Source organism: Salvelinus fontinalis, unplaced genomic scaffold (genome assembly GCF_029448725.1).
Source record: "Salvelinus fontinalis isolate EN_2023a unplaced genomic scaffold, ASM2944872v1 scaffold_0029, whole genome shotgun sequence".
Taxonomy (NCBI): Eukaryota; Metazoa; Chordata; class Actinopteri; order Salmoniformes; family Salmonidae; genus Salvelinus; species Salvelinus fontinalis.
The window spans coordinates 510,762-533,741 of NW_026600238.1; the positions used below are offsets into that span (position 1 = coordinate 510,762).

Sequence of the window (22,980 nt, forward strand, 5' to 3'; positions counted from 1 at the left end):
ACAGATCCATAAATATAAGGCAATTGAATAGGCGATGCCTTTCACAGCGACCCATTTCAGAATTTTCACTTCCTGTTTGGAAGTTTGCCTGCCATAAGAGTTCTGTTTTACTCACAGATATAATTCAAACAGTTTTAAAAACTTCAGAGTGTTTTCTATCCAATAGTAATAATAATATGCATATCATATGATCTAGGACAGAGTACGAGGCCGTTTAATTTGGGCACCAATTCATCCAAAAGTGAAAATGTCGCCCCCTATCCCTAAGAAGTTTTAAGTTAATTTTAGGTTTTGTAACAACTATGCTAATTCCTCGTGACCCCTCCACCTTTTCATCCATTCTATACATTTATTTCAGAATAAGAGAACATAAAATGTCTCATGAGATCAAAAGAAAACAAGGCTTTCTGAGTTTGCAGGGAGTGTTTGGCAGTATAATTTAAATTTGTTACCTATAGAATCCATTCCCCTGGCATGTCGCTTGGATTCTTCAACCCAAAACATGTTTTCCTTTAGCAAATTTAGCCAACTTTTCATCGTAAAGAATCTGCGATATTTGATCCTGGCCTCTACTAAAAGGTTAGGTAAAACGTGATCTCATATGTCTTCCTTCACATAGAAACTGTCATCTCTAAGAACCACTATCGATCGAACCGAGGCCAAACACCGATATGTGACATTTCCTCTCGCTAATCTCAAAAGGATTTGTTGTTGCTATTTTGAAAAAAGATGCAAACGCTTGCTTGGCAGCATTTCCTCCGAATACAGCGGGCTCCATACTCACTTTACACTCCCTTTTCGAATGACCATAGCCCCACCTAAAACAGGACTCTGTCTCCCTACGCTTTGATGTTTTCCGCTACATTTCTTTGGTTTACCTTGGTCATTGAAACTATAGTTAATGATTTCCACGAAGGCCCTACTAACCCCTCGCACGTCTGTGAAGTGAACGGAGTTATATTCCACTGTCAAAACATCCTGCTCTATTTTATCCACTACTCAGCAATTACCGTTTTGATCACAGGGTTCAAACCTGCCATCAAAGCAGAAGTTCAAATTCTATCACTGTACTCAGTCTTTCTGTGGACGTACTTCTACTAATTTCTGGTTATTCAGTTTGTATTTTTTGATGATAGAATGCTGACTTCAAAACGCTGGTATATTGAGCTTTTGATTCTGGTTTTATGTCTTTGTGCCAAGTCATAATTGCCTCCCTGAATTCATCATTTGATTTGAATTCTCCGTCAGCAGGGAAATGTTGTACAATTTTCTCTAATTTGCTCTATTTTCCAAGGTAGCACTACACACTTCCCCGGTTAATAATTCATTGGTCACGGCACTTAATACCTTGTATTAGAACCGATACTATAGTGTCTGCATAAGTTTCACTGGACAATACAGATGACCTACTGGCTTATTCCTGTATTGCCTCAAATATAAACTATTATTGATAACACACATCACCAAAATGATTCACACTTGTCTTCCTATTTCCACATAATCTTTCATGGTTCCCCTCCCTAACAGTGCATACAACTAACCTCTCTTTCTTTCACACACACACTCACACCCTGCACTCTCCATCCACTGCGGCTGGGCTTCCAACCTCTCATTACAGGTTTAGCAAAGAACCAACCACCTAGGGATTTTCCCCCTAGGACTTACCCTATACGATTCTCATCTCACCAAGATGTAAAAATGAGTGGAAACAAGTGTAGGAATCTTTGCTTACCTTGTTTGTTGCCAGATCCTGCATCACTGATCTGGACTCTCTGGTTTGACTACAAATCGTGGGGAATCCTGCCGACAACGCCATCTTTTAGTTTCTAATTTTAAGAGTAAATGACTTCACGGCTTAACCAAGTTTAGGTCTTCCGAAAGGGTCGATACAGCTGCATTCAGACATCATATTTCCACCACCACAAGTATATATACTCCACTTTATACTCCTCTTCCTCTCCAATCCTTACATCTTTTATGGTCTGACAGGAAGACGCAGTGATAGATTAATAAACCATTCTGTCTCCCTTAATTATGGCTGCCATCCCGCTACCGGGATGATATGACTACAGTGAGTGAAAGTGCAGGGCGCCAAATTCAAAAAAGCAGAAATCTCATAATTAAAATTCCTCAAACATAGATGTGTTTTATATCATTTTAAAGGTAATCTTGTTGTTAATCCCACCAAAGTGTCCGATTTCAAATATGCTTTTCAGCGAAAGCACTACAAATGATTATGTTAGGTCACCACAAAACCACAATAAGCACAGCCATTTTTCCAGCCACAGATAGCTTTCACAAAAAACAGAAATAGAGAAAATTAATCACTAACCTTTGATTATCTTCATCAGATGACACTCATAGGACTTCATGTTACACAATACATGCATGTTTTGTTTGATTAAGTTCATATTTATATAAAAAAATCTGAGTTTACATTGGCTCGTTAGATTCACTAGTTGCAAAAACATCAAGTGATTTTGCATAGCCACATCGTTTCAACAGAAATACTCATCATAAATGTAGATGATAAAACAAGTTATACACATGGAATTATAGATATACCTCTCCTTAATACAACCGTTGTGTCAGATTTCAAAAAATCTTTACGGAAAAATAAACCATGCAATAATCTGAGACGGAGCTCAGATGAATAGCCAAATTAGCCGCCATGTTGGACTCAGCAGAAACCAGAAAATACATGATAAATGTTTCCTTACCTTGATGAATTCATCAGAATGCAGTCCTAGGAATCCCAGGTCCACAATAAATGCTTGATTTGTTCGATAATGTCCGTTATTTATGTCCAATTAGCTGCTTTGGACATGTTTACCAAACGCCCAACCCAAAGTGCGTCCACTACCGTCCACTATAACGTGACGAAATGTCCAAAAGTTCCGTTACAGTCAGCAGAAACATGTCAAACGATGTAATGAATAACGTTCCAACCGGAGAATTTCATCGACTTCAGTTGACTGAAGGAACGGAGCTCCCTCTCACGTGAATGTGCCTCTTCAATGCGTGATCATCTCTTGGCAGTGGTCACTAATTCCTGTCTCTTTTGGCCCCCCTTCACATTAGAGTCATCAGACAAAGTTCTATTGACTGTTGACATCTAGTGTAAGCCGTAGGAAGTGAAAACCCATCAATATCTCGCTGTAATTTCAATGAGAGCTTGGTTGAAAATCTGGCACCCCCAGAAAAAATACAAACAGGAAGTGGAACTTCTCAGGTTTTTGCCTGCCATTTGAGTTCTGTTATACTCACAGACATAATTCAAACAGTTTTAGAAACTTCAGAGTGTTTTCTATCCAATACTAATAATACTATGCATATATTAGCAACTATGACATAGGAGCAGGCCGTTTACTCTGGGCACCTCTGTGCACCTTTCACCTTTCCAAGCTACTCAATACTGCCCCTTCAGCCATAATAAGTTAAGGTGACCTGACCTCAACCCCCTTGATGTCACCCACAGCTCTCCACCCGTATCACCTATACCACTCCCGTGACTTCCTCCTGTCCACCCAGCACATTCCATAGCCATCTGGCTCCTACAGATAAACATTGACTTCTGATGTAAAAACCAGTCTCTATCACCCCTCAGATACTATAGTATTACTCATGATATATCATATCTCTAGTATAGCAATGTTCAAAGTTTCACCCAGAATCCAACAATATATTATATACAGCTGGTGCTGTGATCCTGGAGAGGCCTGTTAATTCTTATGGCTGCAGGGGGCGTTACTGAGTAGCCAGCTAAATCGTGCCCATTTCAAACGGCCTCGTACTCAATTCTTGCTCGTACAATATGCATATTATTATTATTATTGGATAGAAAACACTCTCTAGTTTCTATAGCCGTTGGAATTTTGTCTGAGTGAAACATTACTCCTTCTACAGCACTTTTCATGAGAGGGAGTCAGATTTCAGAAATCTTGGCCCCTGATCTGGGGTCGGTTTTAAGGTCCCTGTAAATGCTATGGAGAAACAGACACTGCTTACGTCTTCCCCTGGGTGTCAGTACGTGGTGACGCTTTGAATGGAGTCAATTGCGCAATCAGGGCCTGTATAAAACACCAAATACCGGAAGTAGCTTTCTTTTGCTGCCTGCGCCTGACGCACGAAGGACATCGGACTCGCCTCCTTCCAACCTGTTGTTTAGCCAGTAATATTTCTCCGGTCATGTTTTTACTCGTCATAGGTGTTAAAAACATCATAAGGTAGTTAATTTGAACCGTTTTATTGCAATTTATATCCGTTTAGGGCGATTTTATGGCATTTCTGTGTAATGCACTTTGAAGCGCTGGGCACTTTTCGAGTGCATGGTGAACGTTAGTGACCATTTCGACCGGACCACAGGAGATCTTTTGACCAAAAGACGATTAGACCGGAGAAAGGATTCATTGCCCAAGATTCTGATGGAAGAACAGCTCATAGTAAGAACAATTTATGATGATAAATCGTGTTTCTGTCGAAAAATGTTAAACGCTTATGCCGCCATTTTGTTTGGTATAGCTTCGCTTGGCGCAACCTGTATTGAAAAGTAAGGATAATTTTAAAAATGTAATTCAGCGATTGTATTAAGAATTAAATTGTCTATCAATCGCTGTCCACCCTGTATTTTTTAGTCAAGTTTATGAGTATTTATGTATAAGACTAGATCACTGTCTAATATGGCGCACGACATTTTCTGACCAGCTGGGCTACTTTTCTCATTGTCTAACCATGATTTTGGTGGATAAATATGCACATTTTCGAACAAACTCTATATGTATGTTGTAATATGATGTTACAGGAGTGTCATCTGAAGAATTCTGAGAAGGTTAGTGAAAAAATTTATACATTTTGGTGGTGATAATGCTATCGCTCTTTTTGCCGTGAATCAATGCTGGGGTAATGTTTGCACATGTGCTATGGTAATATAACGATTTATTGTGTTTTTCCGCTGTAAGACACTTAGAAAATCTGAAATATTGTCTGGATTCACAGGATCTGTGTCTTTCAATTAGTGTACGCTGTGTATTTTTAAGAAATGTTTTATGATGAGTAAATTGGTAATACACGTTGCTCTCTGTAGTAATTCTAGTCGCTTTGGTGAGATTTGTGATGGTGGCTGCAATGGCAAACTATGATTTATACCTGAAATATGCAAATTTTTCTAAAAAAACTATGCTATACAATAAATATGTTATCAGACTGTCATCTGATGAGGTTTTTTCTTGGTTAGTGGCTATCAATATCTTTATTTGGTCGAATTGGTGATAGCTACTGGTGTTGAGAAAAAATTATGGACTAAGAAAAATGGTGTCTTTTGCGAACGTGGTTAGCTAATAGATTTACATATTTTGTCTTCCCTGTAAAACATTTTAAAAATCGGACATGTTGGCTTGATTCACAAGATGTGTACCTTTCATATGCTGTATTGGACTTGTTAATGTGAAAAAGTTAAATATTTAAAAAAAATAGATTTTGAATTTCGCGTCCTGCACTTTGAGCTGGATGTTGTCATAAGTGTACCGATGTCGGGACAGCCCGCCTAACAGGTTTATATATGATGTTTATATATTATATACAGCTGGAGCTGTGATCCTGGAGAGACCTGTTTATATATTATATACAGCTGGAGCTGTGATCCTGGAGAGAACTGTTTATATATGATGTTTATATATTATATACAGCTGGAGCTGTGTTCCTGGAGAGACCTGTTTATATATGATGTTTATATATTATATACAGCTGGAGCTGTGATCCTGGAGAGACCTGTTTATATATGATGTTTATATATTATATACAGATGGAGCTGTGATCCTGGAGAGACCTGTTTATATATTATATACAGCTGGAGCTGTGATCCTGGAGAGACCTGTTTATATATGATGTTTATATATTATATACAGCTGGAGCTGTGATCCTGGAGAGACCTGTTTATATATTATATACAGCTGATGCTGTGATCCTGGAGAGACCTGTTTATATATGATGTTTATATATTATATACAGATGGAGCTGTGATCCTGGAGAGACCTGTTTATATATTATATACAGCTGGAGCTGTGATCCTGGAGAGTCCTGTTTATATATGATGTTTATATATTATATACAGCTGGAGTTGTGATCCTGGAGAGACCTGTTTATATATGATGTTTATATATTATATACAGCTGGAGCTGTGATCCTGGAGAGACCTGTTTATATATGATGTTTATATATTATATACAGCTGGAGCTATGATCCTGGAGAGACCTGTTTATATATTATATACAGCTGGTGCTGTGATCCTGGAGAGACCTGTTTATATATGATGTTTATATATTATATACAGCTGGAGCTGTGATCCTGGAGAGTCCTGTTTATATATGATGTTTATATATTATATACAGCTGGAGTTGTGATCCTGGAGAGTCCTGTTTATATATGATGTTTATATATTATATACAGCTGGAGCTGTGATCCTGGAGAGTCCTGTTTATATATGATGTTTATATATTATATACAGCTGGAGCTGTGATCCTGGAGAGACCTGTTTATATATGATGTTTATATATTATATAAAGCTGGAGCTGTGATCCTGGAGAGACCTGTTTATATATGATGTTTATATATTATATACAGCTGGAGCTGTGATCCTGGAGAGACCTGTTTATAAATGATGTTTATATATTATATACAACTGGTGCTGTGATCCTGGAGAGACCTGTTTATATATGATATTTATATATTATATACAGCTGGAGCTGTGATCTTGGAGAGCCCTGTTTATATATTATATACAGCTGGAGCTGTGTTCCTGGAGAGACCTGTTTATATATGATGTTTATATATTATATACAGCTGGAGCTGTGATCCTGGAGAGACCTGTTTATATATGATGTTTATATATTATATACAGCTGGAGCTGTGATCCTGGAGAGACCTGTTTATATATGATGTTTATATATTATATACAGATGGTGCTGTGATCCTGGAGAGACCTGTTTATATATGATGTTTATATATTATATACAGATGGAGCTGTGATCCTGGAGAGACCTGTTTATATATTATATACAGCTGGAGCTGTGATCCTGGAGAGACCTGTTTATATATGATGTTTATATATTATATACAGCTGGAGCTGTGATCCTGGAGAGACCTGTTTATATATTATATACAGCTGATGCTGTGATCCTGGAGAGACCTGTTTATATATGATGTTTATATATTATATACAGATGGAGCTGTGATCCTGGAGAGACCTGTTTATATATTATATACAGCTGGAGCTGTGATCCTGGAGAGTCCTGTTTATATATGATGTTTATATATTATATACAGCTGGAGTTGTGATCCTGGAGAGACCTGTTTATATATGATGTTTATATATTATATACAGCTGGAGCTGTGATCCTGGAGAGACCTGTTTATATATGATGTTTATATATTATATACAGCTGGAGCTATGATCCTGGAGAGACCTGTTTATATATTATATACAGCTGGTGCTGTGATCCTGGAGAGACCTGTTTATATATGATGTTTATATATTATATACAGCTGGAGCTGTGATCCTGGAGAGACCTGTTTATATATGATGTTTATATATTATATACAGCTGGAGCTGTTATCCTGGAGAGACCTGTTAATATATGATGTTTATATATTATATACAGCTGGAGCTGTGATCCTGGAGAGACCTGTTTATATATGATGTTTATATATTATATACAGCTGGAGCTGTGATCCTGGAGAGTCCTGTTTATATATGATGTTTATATATTATATACAGCTGGAGCTATGATCCTGGAGAGACCTGTTTATATATTATATACAGCTCGTGCGTGATCCTGGAGAGACCTGTTTATATATTATATACAGCTGGAGCTGTGATCCTGGAGAGACCTGTTTATATATTATATACAGCTGGAGCTGTGATCCTGGAGAGACCTGTTTATATATTATATACAGCTCGTGCGTGATCCTGGAGAGACCTGTTTATATATTATATACAGCTGGAGCTGTGATCCTGGAGAGACCTGTTTATATATGATGTTTATACATTATATACAGCTGGAGCTGTGATCCTGGAGAGACCTGTTTATATATTATATACAGCTCGTGCGTGATCCTGGAGAGACCTGTTTATATATTATATACAGCTGGAGCTGTGATCCTGGAGAGACCTGTTTATACATTATATACAGCTGGAGCTGTGATCCTGGAGAGACCTGTTTATATATTATATACAGCTCGTGCGTGATCCTGGAGAGACCTGTTTATATATTATATACAGCTGGAGCTGTGATCCTGGAGAGACCTGTTTATATATGATGTTTATATATTATATACAGCTGGTGCTGTGATCCCGGAGAGACCTGTTTATATATTATATACAGCTCGTGCGTGATCCTGGAGAGACCTGTTTATATATTATATACAGCTGGAGCTGTGATCCTGGAGAGACCTGTTTATATATTATATACAGCTGGAGCTGTGATCCTGGAGAGACCTGTTTATATATTATATACAGCTCGTGCGTGATCCTGGAGAGACCTGTTTATATATTATATACAGCTGGAGCTGTGATCCTGGAGAGACCTGTTTATATATGATGTTTATACATTATATACAGCTGGAGCTGTGATCCTGGAGAGACCTGTTTATATATTATATACAGCTCGTGCGTGATCCTGGAGAGACCTGTTTATATATTATATACAGCTGGAGCTGTGATCCTGGAGAGACCTGTTTATACATTATATACAGCTGGAGCTGTGATCCTGGAGAGACCTGTTTATATATTATATACAGCTCGTGCGTGATCCTGGAGAGACCTGTTTATATATTATATACAGCTGGAGCTGTGATCCTGGAGAGACCTGTTTATATATGATGTTTATATATTATATACAGCTGGTGCTGTGATCCCGGAGAGACCTGTTTATATATTATATACAGCTCGTGCGTGATCCTGGAGAGACCTGTTTATATATTATATACAGCTGGAGCTGTGATCCTGGAGAGACCTGTTTATATATGATGTTTATATATTATATACAGCTGGAGCTGTGATCCTGGAGAGACCTGTTTATATATGATGTTTATATATTATATACAGCTGGTGCTGTGATCCTGGAGAGACCTGTTTATATATGATGTTTATATATTATATACAGCTGGTGCTGTGATCCTGGAGAGACCTGTTTATATATGATGTTTATATATTATATACAGCTGGAGCTGTGATCCTGGAGAGACCTGTTTATATATTATCTACAGCTGGAGCTGTGATCCTGGAGAGACCTGTTTAAATATTATATACAGCTGGAGCTGTGATCCTGGAGAGACCTGTTTATATATGATGTTTATATATTATATACAGATGGAGCTGTGATCCTGGAGAGTCCTGCCCTTCCTGTGACTGAGGGAGATTCTGTGACTCTGCGCTGCAGATATCAGGGAACTCCCTCTGACCTCACAGCTGATTTCTACAAAGATGGATCCCTCATCAGGACTGAGACTACAGGAGAGATGACCATCCCTGCAGTGTCCAAGTCAGATGAAGGACTCTACAAGTGTACCAACTCTGAAGGAGAATCACCAGAGAGCTGGATGACTGTGACAGGTGAAGAGAGATTTACTTTTTTATGTAATGTTGTTACCAATGTTACCAAAACCTTTTCCTTACTGGGCGTACTACTACAACATAATTAGTACTGGTTCCTTACTGGGCGTACTACTACAACATAATTAGTACTGGTTCCTTACTGGGCGTACTACTACAACATAATTAGTACTGGTTCCTTACTGGGCGTACTACTACAACATAATTAGTACTGGTTCCTTACTGGGCGTACTACTACAACATAATTAGTACTGGTTCCTTACTGGGCGTACTACTACAACATAATTAGTACTGGTTCCTTACTGGGCGTACTACTACAACATAATTAGTACTGGTTCCTTACTGGGCGTACTACTACATCATAATTAGTACTGGTTCCTTACTGGGCGTACTACTACATCATAATTAGTACTGGTTCCTTACTGGGCGTACTACTACATCATAATTAGTACTGGTTCCTTACTGGGCGTACTACTACATCATAATTAGTACTGGTTCCTTACTGGGCGTACTACTACATCATAATTAGTACTGGTTCCTTACTGGGCGTACTACTACAACATAATTAGTACTGGTTCCTTACTGGGCGTACTACTACAACATAATTAGTACTGGTTCCTTACTGGGCGTACTACTACAACATAATTAGTACTGGTTCCTTACTGGGCGTACTACTACAACATAATTAGTACTGGTTCCTTACTGGGCGTACTACTACAACATAATTAGTACTGGTTCCTTACTGGGCGTACTACTACAACATAATTAGTACTGGTTCCTTACTGGGCGTACTCCTACAACATAATTAGTACTGGTTCCTTACTGGGCGTACTACTACAACATAATTAGTACTGGTTCCTTACTGGGCGTACTACTACAACATAATTAGTACTGGTTCCTTACTGGGCGTGCTACTACAACATAATTAGTACTGTTTCCTTACTGGGCGTACTACTACAACATAATTAGTACTGGTTCCTTACTGGGCGTACTACTACAACATAATTAGTACTGGTTCCTTACTGGGCGTACTACTACAACATAATTAGTACAGGTTCCTTACTGGGCGTACTACTACAACATAATTAGTACTGGTTCCTTACTGGGCGTACTACTACAACATAATTAGTACTGGTTCCTTACTGGGCGTACTACTACAACATAATTAGTACTGGTTCCTTACTGGGCGTACTACTACAACATCATTAGTACTGGTTCCTTACTGGGCGTACTACTACAACATAATTAGTACTGGTTCCTTACTGGGCGTACTACTACAACATAATTAGTACTGGTTCCTTACTGGGCGTACTACTACAACATCATTAGTACTGGTTCCTTACTGGGCGTACTACTACAACATAATTAGTACTGGTTCCTTACTGGGCGTACTACTACAACATCATTAGTACTGGTTCCTTACTGGGCGTACTACTACAACATAATTAGTACTGGTTCCTTACTGGGCGTACTACTACAACATAATTAGTACTGGTTCCTTACTGGGCGTACTACTACAACATAATTAGTACTGGTTCCTTACTGGGCGTACTACTACAACATAATTAGTACTGGTTCCTTACTGGGCGTACTACTACAACATAATTAGTACTGGTTCCTTACTGGGCGTACTACTACAACATAATTAGTACTGGTTCCTTACTGGGCGTACTACTACAACATCATTAGTACTGGTTCCTTACTGGACGTACTACTACAACATAATTAGTACTGGTTCCTTACTGGGCGTACTACTACAACATAATTAGTACTGGTTCCTTACTGGGCGTACTACTACAACATAATTAGTACTGGTTCCTTACTGGGCGTACTACTACAACATAATTAGTACTGGTTCCTTACTGGGCGTACTACTACAACATAATTAGTACTGGTTCCTTACTGGGCGTACTACTACAACATAATTAGTACTGGTTCCTTACTGGGCGTACTACTACAACATAATTAGTACTGGTTCCTTACTGGGCGTACTACTACAACATAATTAGTACTGGTTCCTTACTGGGCGTACTACTACAACATAATTAGTACTGGTTCCTTACTGGGCGTACTACTACAACATAATTAGTACTGGTTCCTTACTGGGCGTACTACTACAACATAATTAGTACTGGTTCCTTACTGGGCGTACTACTACAACATAATTAGTACTGGTTCCTTACTGGGCGTACTACTACAACATAATTAGTACTGGTTCCTTACTGGGCGTACTACTACAACATAATTAGTACTGGTTCCTTACTGGGCGTACTACTACAACATAATTAGAAAATTACATGTTTTGTCATACCCGTGGTATACGGCTTCCAGCCAATCAGCATTCAGGTATACGATATTGGCCCCTGGGCCTTAATGCTTCAATATGTACTGATGTTCTTACACTGTATTGGCTGTAACCATGACAATATACTGTGTTTCCATGTCTCTCTCCCGCTGTCATTCTTCCTCCAACTCCCATTCCATCTCCAGCAGTCCCAGTGTTGTCCATGTCTCTACCCAGGCTTCTGTGTAGTCTACTGCTGGGGTCTCCCTACCTGCTGGTGACCATCATACTGCTGGTGAAATGCTGCAGGAGCAGGACTCAAGGTGGGAACCAGAGTTTTTACAGGATCACCTCAAAATAAATATAAATTCAAAATATATTTTTTAGAAATATTTAACTTTCACACATTAACAAGTCCAATACAGCAAATGAAAGGTACACATCTTGTGAATCCAGCCAACATGTCCGATTTTTTAAATGTTTTACAGCGAAAACACCACGTATATTTATGTTAGCTCACCACCAAATACAAAAAAGGACAGACATTTTTCACAGCACAGGTAGCATGCACAAAGCCAACCTAACTAACCAAGATCCAACCAAACTAACCAAGAAACAACTTCATCAGATGACAGTCTTATAACGTGTTACACAATAAATCTATGCTTTGTTCGAAAAATTTGCATATTTGAGGTATAAATCAGTTTTACATTGCAGCTACCATCACAGCTACCGTCAAAAATAGCACCGAAGCAGCCAGAGTAATTATAGAGACCAACGTGGAATACCTAAATACTCATCATAAAACATTTCTGAAAAATACATCATGTAAAGCAAATGAAAGATAAACATCTTGTGAATCCAGACAATATTTCAGATTTTTTAAGTGTTTTACAGCGAAAACACAATATAGCATTATATTAGCTTACTACAATAGCCTACCACACTACCGCATTCATTCATCAAGGCACGTTAGCGATAGCAATAGGCACGTTAGCGTTAGCGAATAAACCAGCAAAATATATTAACCTGTCTAGGATGAGCGTGCCGCTAGCGGCACACCCCCCCCCCCCCCCCTACTGAAAAACCAGTGCCGCGAAGTTCAAAAAAAATATTTTTTTTAAATATTTAACTTTCACACATTAAAGTCCAATACAGCTAATGAAAGACACAGATCTTGTGAATCCAGTCAACATGTCCGATTTTTAAAATGTTTTACAGGGAAGACACAATATGTAAAGATGTACATCTATTACCTAAAAACACATTAGCATAATCCACCATCTTTTATTTGTCCACCAACACCAGTAGCTATCACCAATTCGGCTAAACTAAGATATTTATAGCCCCTAACCAAGAAAAAAACTCATCAGATGACAGTCTGATAACATATTTATGGTATGGGATAGGTTTTGTTAGAAAAAAGTGCATATTTCAGGTAGATGGCATAGGTTACAATTGCACCCACCGTCACAAATGGACTAGAATAATTACAATGAGCAACGTGTTTACCTAACTACTAATCATCAAACATTTCGTAAAAATACACAGCATACACTAATCGAAAGACACAGATCCTGTGAATACAGACAATATTTCAGATTTTCTAAGTGTCTTACAGCGAAAACACAATAAATCGTTATATTAGCATAGCACATAGCACATAGCAGCCCAGCATTGATTCTAGCCAAAGTGAGCGATAAAAGTCAACATCGCCAAAATATATAAATTTTTTCACTAACCTTCTCAGAATTCTTCCGATGACACTCCTGTAACATCATATTACACAATCCATATAGAGTTTGATCGAAAATGTTTATATTTAGCCACCAAAATCATGGTTAGACAATGTGAAATGTAGCTCAGCTGGTCAGAAAATGTCCTTGCGCCACTTAGACAGTCATCTACTCTTATACATAAATACTCATAAACGTGACTAAAAAATATAGGGTGGACAGGGATTGATAGACAATTTAATTCTTAATACAATTGCGGAATTACATTTTTTAAATTATCCTTACTTTTCAATACAGTTTGCGCCAAGCGAAGCTACGTCAAAAAACATGGCGTCCTAAGCCACTAACATTTTTCGACAGAAACACGATTTATCATAATAAAAATTTCCTACTTTGAGCTGTTCTTCCATCAGTATCTTGGGCAAAGGATCCTTTCTTGGGAGTAATCGTCTTTTGGTGGAAAGCTGTCCTCTTGCCATGTGGAAATGCCAACTGCTTTCGGGATGAACTGAAAAGCGTGCCCAGCTATTCACAGCGTTTCAAAAATAAATGTCCCAAAATCGCACTAAACGGATATAAATTGCTATAAAACGCTTTAAATTAACTACCTTATGATGTTTTTAACTCCTATAACGAGTAAAAAGATGACCGGAGAAATATAACAGGCTAAACTAACGCTTGGAACAGGAGCGGGTCGGTGTCCTCCACGCGCGTTACGCACCAAGAAAAGACTTGCTAGCTACAGGGTTTTTTAATTTATAGTGCCTGTGAACGCGCAATCGACCCCATTCAAATCGTCATCACGTAAAGGCATCCAGGGGAAGACGTAAGCAGTGTCCGTATAGTCATAGCAATAACAGTGCCCTTTTAACTGACTCCAGAACAGTGGCCAAAATTTCTGAAATCTGACTCCATGTCAGGGAAATTGCTGTAGAATGGGCTCTGTTCCACTTAGAGACAAAATTTCAACTCCTATAGAAACTATAGACTGTTTTCTATCCAATAATAATAATAATATGCATATTGTACGATCAAGGATTTTGTGGGAAGCCGTTTCAAAAATTACACGATTAGCATAAATAGTCACAACAGCGCCCCCATCCTCAACAGGTTAATTTTCACTAACCTTCATAAACCTTCCTCAGATGACAGTCCTATAACATCAGGTTATACATACACTTATGTTTTGTTCGAAAATGTGCATATTTAGAGCTGAAATCAGTGGTTATCCATTATGCTAACGTAGCTTCCTTTTCACAGAATGTGCGGATATTTCTATTAGACTCTCACCTATTCTGACCAAATAGCTATTCATAAACATTACAAAAAAATACATGTTGTATAGGAAATGATAGATACACTAGTTCTTAATGCAATCGCAGTGTTAGAATTCTAAAAATATCTTCATTACGACATAAGGCTTATGTATAGCGAGAGAGTGGCCAAAACCTGGGCGCAAAACTACTAGTACACAGTTCGACAGATATATGAAATAGCATCACAAAATGGGTCCTACTTTTGATGATCTTCCATCAGAATGTTGTACAAGAGGTCCTTTGTCCAGAACAATCGTTGTTTGGATTTAGAAGGTCCTTTTTCCCTCTTGAATTAGCAAGTACACTGGCCAAGTGGCGCGAAGCTCTCCTTTCTGAACAAAGGCACACAACGCAACACATCTAACGTCCCGAATAAATTTCAAAAAATCTAATAAAACTATATTGAAAAAACATACTTTACGATGATATTGTCACATGTATCAAATAAAATCAAAGCCGGAGATAGTAGTCGCCTATAACGAAAGCTTTTCAGAAGGCAATTCCGGGTCCAACCTCGCGCCTTCCTGAAAACAGGAAATGGGTGACACGTCATTCCAAGACGATTTATTCCATCTCAGACCAAGATAAACACTCCATTTCTTCTCTCACAGCCTCTTGACATCCAGGGGAAGGTGTATGACGTGCATGTATACTAATACGTATCATGCCCATTTATAGGCAGGACCTAGAAGAGAGCATCGATTTCAGATTTTCCACTTCCTGGTCAGGAAGTTTGTGCCAAATGAGTTCTGTTTTACTTACAGATATAATTCAAACGGTTTTAGAAACTAGAGAGTGTTTTCTATCCAATAGTAATAATAATATGCATATTGTACGAGCAAGAATTGAGTACGAGGCCGTTTGAAATGGGCACCTTTTATCTGGCTACTCAATACTGCCCCTGCAGCCCAAACAGGTTAAACACTAACCTTATCTACCCCTACACCAACCCTACCTACCCCTCCAATCCAAAATTACATCTAGAATCGGCTTCCTATTTCGCAACAAAGCATCCTTCACTCATGCTGCCAAACATACCCTCGTAAAACTGACCATCCTACCGATCCTTGACAAAGAATCTGCCACGAAAAATAAACAAATAAACAAATCATATAATTTGGATCAAAATAAAACATAATATCTTTCAAATTAACATTAATAGTAGTTAATTTTAAAATCAAATATTTTTACTCACCCCAACATCTTCTGACATGAGAACAGAAACCAAAATAAATGGTCAAGAGTCTCTGGGTCACAACCACAAAATACACATTTGTTTTCAACAGCAATTTAGAATCTGTGTATAATAAAGGTATTTACAGCTTGACTGCTGCTGTTAGTACAGAACGCTCAGTTCAACCCGTAAAGAGATGGGTGGGGCTAAATCTGAAGAGGGTGGGGCTAAAGCTTAAGAGATGGGTGGGGCTAAAACGGAAGAGGGTGGGGCTAAAGCTTAAGAGATGGGTGGGGCTAAAGCTGAAGAGGGTGGGAACAATGCTGAATGGGTGTATGCAAAGAAGGGCTCTACAGTAGTAGTACCAAAACATTCAAATGCCATTTTCTCAGAATTCAGTTTATAAATTTATCAACTTTCAAAGCAGAATTACTTTCCCATCATTTCTCAACTGTAGTGTATGATATACCATTTTGGCGCTCTGAGTCTCTACTTTAACCAACGTAAAAAATACAATTTCAAATGATGCTACAAAAGACCGACTTGAGCCGGGTCGGTCACATATGGGAGAGTTGGTATGGACATAAATAGTAAGTAGCCCTAGTATTGATAAGGAGTAAATAGCCCAGGTATTGATAAGGAGTAAATAGCCCAGGTATTGATAAGGAGTAAATAGCCCAGGTATTGATAAGGAGTAAAAAGCCCAGGCATTGATAAGGAGTAAATAGATCTGGTATTGATAAGGAGTAAATAGCCCATGTATTGATAAGGAGTAAATAGCCCTGGTATTGATAAGGAGTAAATAGCCCTGGTATTGATAAGGAGTAAATAGCCCTGGTATTGATAAGGAGTAAATAGCCCTGGTATTGATAAATAGCTATTAGTAGCCCAGGTATTGATATATTGTAAATAGCCCTGGTATTGATAAATGGTAAATAGCCCTGGTATTGATATGGGAGAGCTGGACATAAGGAGTAAATAGCCCTGGTATTGATAAGGGAGAACTGGACATAAGCAGGAGCCCCATTGGAAGTAATTTGATAGGATTCTAAGTAGCACAGTATTGACTAGTAAATCATCTGATATGATTTCCATTTCTAAGTGGTTCTGTATTGGATAAGTAAATACATGGCCACACTGATGAACTACTTCTGTGTTGAACAGGTGATCGTGTTGAAGAAGAGTGAGGCTGAGGTCACCTGATCACCATAACAACCATCAGAATGGAACTCATGGAATTCTAATATAGAACTGTGAGTCACTATGCTGTATGTTGTTACATTGTAGCTCCACCTGCTGGAACAATAGTGGCATTTGATCAAATGTGATCTATTAACTGATACATGTATTATTCTGATTGGAATGTGTTTTAATATAATGTGTGTTGTATTATTCATTCAGCAGCTTTAACATCAGTCATATACTGGTCATATACTGTATAGCATTATGGTTGATACATTGTAAATGCCTTCACTTTTCATGTCTATACACATCAACTGATAGGTGTTGAGGTTCAGGCATTATTGTTACAGGTTCAGTATAATGTTATACCGCTACATGTTACAGAGATAGAAAACATACAGGACAGGAGAATTCAATTATTATAAATATTATCTTACTTTTTTCCATTTTGGTCTCCATATGGTCATTTGGTCAGCATTATTTGATTTAAACATAAACTAATGTAGTCCTATAATTTAATTAAGGTTGTTTTGTGCAAAATTATAATTATTATATTAATCATCTAGCTAAGATATTGCTTTTGTATCATATAGATTGAAATAAATGATTTTCCTCAAGCATGTATCCTGTTTTAATCTGTTCTGAATGACATCAAAACCACTCTGTTTTTAATCCCCTTACAGCCCCCAGGCCCTTGAGTATCTTCTACATGATCCATTCCAGGTTTCCCCTACAGCCCCCAGGTCCTTGAGTATCTTCTAAATGCTCCATTCCAGGTTTCCCCTACAGCCCCCAGGGCCTTGGGTATCTTCTAAATACTCCATTCCAGGTTTCCCCTACAGCCCCCAGGTCCTTGAGCATCTTCTAAATGCTCCATTCCAGGTTCCCCCTACAGCCCCCAGGGCCTTGAGTATCTTCTAAATACTCCATTCCAGGTTTCCCCTGCAGCCCCCAGGGCCTTGAGTATCTTCTAAATGCTCCATTCCAGGATCCCCCTACAGCCCCCAGGGCCTTGAGTATCTTCTAAATACTCCATTCCAGGTTTCCCCTACAGCCCCCAGGGCCTTGAGTATCTTCTAAATACTCCATTCCCGGTTCCCCCTACAGCCCCCAGGGCCTTGAGTATCTTCTAAATGCTCCATTCCAGGATCCCCCTACAGCCCCCAGGGCCTTGAGTATCTTCTAAATGCTCCATTCCAGGTTTCCCCTACAGCCCCCAGGGCCTTGAGTATCTTCTAAATGCTCCATTCCAGGTTTCCCCTACAGCCCCCAGGGCCTTGAGTATCTTCTAAATACTCCATTCCCGGTTCCCCCTACAGCCCCCAGGGCCTTGAGTATCTTCTAAATACTCCATTCCAGGATCCCCCTACAGCCCCCAGGGCCTTGAGTATCTTCTAAATGCTCCATTCCAGGTTTCCCCTACAGCCCCCAGGGCCTTGAGTATCTTCTAAATGCTCCATTCCAGGTTTCCCCTACAGCCCCCAGGGCCTTGAGTATCTTCTAAATGCTCCATTCCAGGTGCCCCCTACAGCCCCCAGGGCCTTGAGTATCTTCTAAATACTCCATTCCAGGTTTCCCCTACAGCCCCAGTCATTTCTGCCATACTGCTCAACTATCTAGTCACATGTATTTTATATGATCAATGTTCTTGGCACATCCCAAGTTGTTGTAAATGTAAATATTTATTACAGCTTTGTTGTCCAGTGGTGATTTTAGCAGTAAATCTCAAGGCCATTTTTCTTCCATTCATGCCACTACACAACACAATACATTAATTGCACTAACTTTGACAAACGGTGCCCACAAACTGTTAGGGTCGACATAAAGCTGTCCCAACAGCAGAGCCTTTTCAGCACCATGGAGTGACTCCTTACCACCGCTACCCCTGAGCCTCAGTGGAGCCTTGTCTGGCAGAGAAACAGACTCCTTACCACCGCTACCCCTGAGCCTCAGAGGAGCCTTGTCTGGCTGAGAAACAGACTCATACCACCTTGTCTGGCAGCACAACAGTTCATTCAGCCTCATTTACTGCCTTTTTAAAAACATAGCTGATATGGCTGACTTGTTTAAAGAAATGTGGTTTCTACTGACAACTGAGATGAACAAACTATGGCATAAGGGAATGATGAGTGGATAAGAGGCAGTCGTAGTTTTGATTAAGACAATGAGCTGAGACGGACGTAATCAATATAACTATTTGTTCAGCACTTTTGAAATGTACAGCGACAGAATTCAGAACATGGGCCGTTCTTACAGTATTCTACCTGTACACCAAGTCAGAACCGTAGGATATAAAAAGGGGGCATATAAGCAGACAATGAAAGCTCTTACTATATTTCATGATGGCATTTCTCTAAAACAGTTTATAGGCTACATGTGCAACACCAAGTCAGAACAGTAGGCTAAATTATGAGGGGGAAAGAGACCAAATTATTTGGGTGAGGAATATGGGCTACTAACAGCTTACTACCCAACATACACGTAGGATGACTTTCTTAGCTACAGCATTCAAAACATTTTTGGAGGTGGCACGGCGGTCCTTCTTGTGGGCAAATGTTCTAATCAAACTTTGTCATCAAAGTCTGTCATTCTCTGGATGTATGGTGCTTTCAAGACAACTGGGAACTCTGAAGAAAACAAGGTTGAATACCACCCCTTGTCACAACACAACAATCAACACTGTTTCCATAAACACTGAGCAGACACTGTTGTCGGTGTCAGGAGAGGAGAATGGCTGCCGTTTTACTGTCCCCTAACCACCATCAAGTTTGCTGACGACACAACGGTGGTAGGCCTGATCACCGACAACCATGAGACAGCCTATAGGGAGGAGGTCAGAGACCTGCAGTGTGGTGCCAGGACAACAACCTCTCCCTCAATGTGATCAAGACAAAGGAGATGATCGTAGACTACAGGAAAAGGATGGACAAGGAGGGCTGAACAGGCCCCCATTAACATCGACAGGACTGTAGTGGAGCCAAATTCAAACAGAAATCTCATAGTGCAGCGGGTGGAGAGTTTCAAGAGTTTCCACATCACCAACAAACTGTCTGGTCCAAACACATCTGTAACGGCTTTCCTCCTCATCTGAGGAGGAGTAGTAACAAGGATCGGAGGACCAATGCGCAGCGTGGTAAGTGTTCATGATGAAACTTTAATAGAACAAACTGAACACTGAAATACATAACAAAGTGAACGAACGAAAACCGAAACAGTTCCGTGTGGAACACACAGACACGGAAGACAACCACCCACGAAACCCAGGTGAAAAAAGGCTACCTAAGTATGATTCTCAATCAGAGACAACTAACGACACCTGCCTCTGATTGAGAATTGAGAATCATACCAGGCCAAACGAAAAAACCAACATAGAAAAGCGAACATAGAATACCCACCCAAGTCACGCCCTGACCACACTAAAACAAAGAAATAACACAAGAACTAGGGTCAGAACACCAAGGCAGTCATCAAGAGGGCACGACAATAGCTTTTCCCCCTCAGGAGACTGAAAAGATTTGTCTTGGGTCCCCAGATCCTCAAAAAGTTATACAGCTGCACCATCGAGAGCATCCTGACCGGTTGCATCACCGCCTGGTATGGCAGCTGATCGGCCTCCGACCACAAGGCACTACAGAGGGTAGTGCGAATGACCCAGTACATCACTGGGGCCGAGCTTCCTGCCATCCAGGACCTATATACCAGCCGTTGTCAGAGGAAGGCCCAAAAAATGGTCAGAGACTCCAGTCATCAAGTCATAGACTGTTCTCCCTGCTACCACACGGCAAGCAGTACCAGAGCACCAAGTCTGGGTCCAAAAGGCTCCTTAACAGCTTTTACCGCCAAGCGATAAGACTGCTGAAAAATGTATAAAATGGCCACCCGGACAATTACATTTTGTTTTTGCACTGCTGCTATTCACTGTTTATTACGTATGCATAGTCACTTTACCCCTACCTCCATGTACAAATTACCTCGTCTAACCTGTATCCCCACATATTGACTTGGTACCGGCACCCCCTGTATATAGCCTCGTTATTGTTATGTAATTTTATTGTGATACTTTATATTTTCTTTTTAACTTTAGATTATTTAGTAAATATTTTCTTAACTCTAATTCTTGAACTACATTGTTGGTTAGGGGCTTGTAAGTAAACATTTCACGGTAAAGGTCTACACCTGTTGTATTCGGCACATGATAAATAAAGCATGGCTTCAGAATGTGAGGTAGAGTAATCTGATCCTAGATCTGTGGTTTGGGACAACTTCTATTTAAAGTTTCATCCATGGGAATGTAATAGAGGTATCACAGTGTTCAACATTACACCATTACAACACATGGACCACTGCCATCTAGTGGTTAAATCAGGATACAACACATGGAGCACTGCCATCTAGTGGACAGATCAGGATACAACACATGGAGCACTGCCATCTAGTGGTTAAATCAGGATACAACACATATAAGCTCCAGGTCTTGGAAGCTTTATTTGGCAAGTTGGCACCTATTAAGTGGTCAGTGGTGTCTGTATGTTCTCATGATAAACTAACTCTTGTTGTTGATAGTTCCAGTCAGTGGTGTCTGTATGTTCTCATGATAAACTAACTCTAGTTGTTGATAGTTCCAGTGGTGTCTGTATGTTCTCATGATAAACTAACTCTTGTTGTTGACAGTTCCAGTCAGTGGTGTCTGTATGTTCTCATGATAAACTAACTCTTGTTGTTGATAGTTCCAGTCAGTGGTGTCTGTATGTTCTCATGATAAACTAACTCTTGTTGTTGATAGTTCCAGTCAGTGGTGTCTGTATGTTCTCATGATAAACTGACTCTAACTCTGCTGTGGAAACTTCACACCTCTCTGTTGCTGATGCTGTTGATGGCGGTCAAGGCTGCAGCATCTAAAGAGAGTGTGTTGGTGTGAAAAGGGAAGGATTGAGAGAGAAGATAAGAGAAAGGAGAAGTAAAGAGATGGACTGACAGGGTTGTGGTTATTCATCGCTGCTGAAGAGAGCATCTTTTTCCATCCACCATGACGTTCTGATGAACAGGGTCACTAGGTAAAGAGAGAGGAGAGAGAGATGAGTGAGGGACAGAGGCGCTGATCCAGTTTACTGCAGTGAAGACCTCCAACACCACAGGAACAGTTATAGACCCCAACAGGTCTCAGTGTTTAATGTGTAGTTAGATACATTTATACACCCAAACAGGTCTCAGTGTTTAATGTGTAATTAGATACATTTATACACCCCAAAAGGTCTCAGTGTTTAATGTGTAGTTAGATACATTTATACACCCCAACAGGTCTCAGTGTTTAATGTGTAGTTAGATACATTTATATACCCCAACAGGTCTCAGTGTTTAATGTGTAGTTAGATACATTTATACACCCAAACAGGTCTCAGTGTTTAATTTGTAGTTAGGTACATTTATACACCCCAACAGGTCTCAGTGTTTAATTTGTAGTTAGATACATTTATACACCCCAACAGGTCTCAGTGTTTAATTTGTAGTTAGATACATTTATACACCCCAACATACATAGTGTATATAAACTGCTCAAAAAATAAAGGGAACACTTAAACAACACAATGTAACTCCAAGTCAATCACACTTCTGTGAAATCAAACTGTCCACTTAGGACGCAACACTGATTGACAATAAATTTCACATGCTGTTGTGCAAAT

General features: G+C 39.5%; 1 protein-coding gene across 2 annotated transcripts in view; it reads left to right on the forward strand.

Moving 5' to 3' along the window:
- LOC129842284 (Fc receptor-like protein 5) overlaps positions 1 to 17,916 on the forward strand; it is a 56,611-nt gene extending 38,695 nt beyond the window's left edge. For both annotated transcript variants that reach the window (XM_055910768.1, XM_055910769.1), the window contains 3 exons: positions 9,365 to 9,607; positions 12,098 to 12,214; positions 17,282 to 17,916. In XM_055910768.1, coding sequence (XP_055766743.1) covers positions 9,365 to 9,607; positions 12,098 to 12,214; positions 17,282 to 17,304 — 383 coding nt within the window. In that variant the 3' untranslated portion in view covers positions 17,305 to 17,916. The remainder of the gene's footprint in view (positions 1 to 9,364; positions 9,608 to 12,097; positions 12,215 to 17,281) is intronic.
- The last annotated feature ends 5,064 nt before the right edge of the window (positions 17,917 to 22,980 follow it).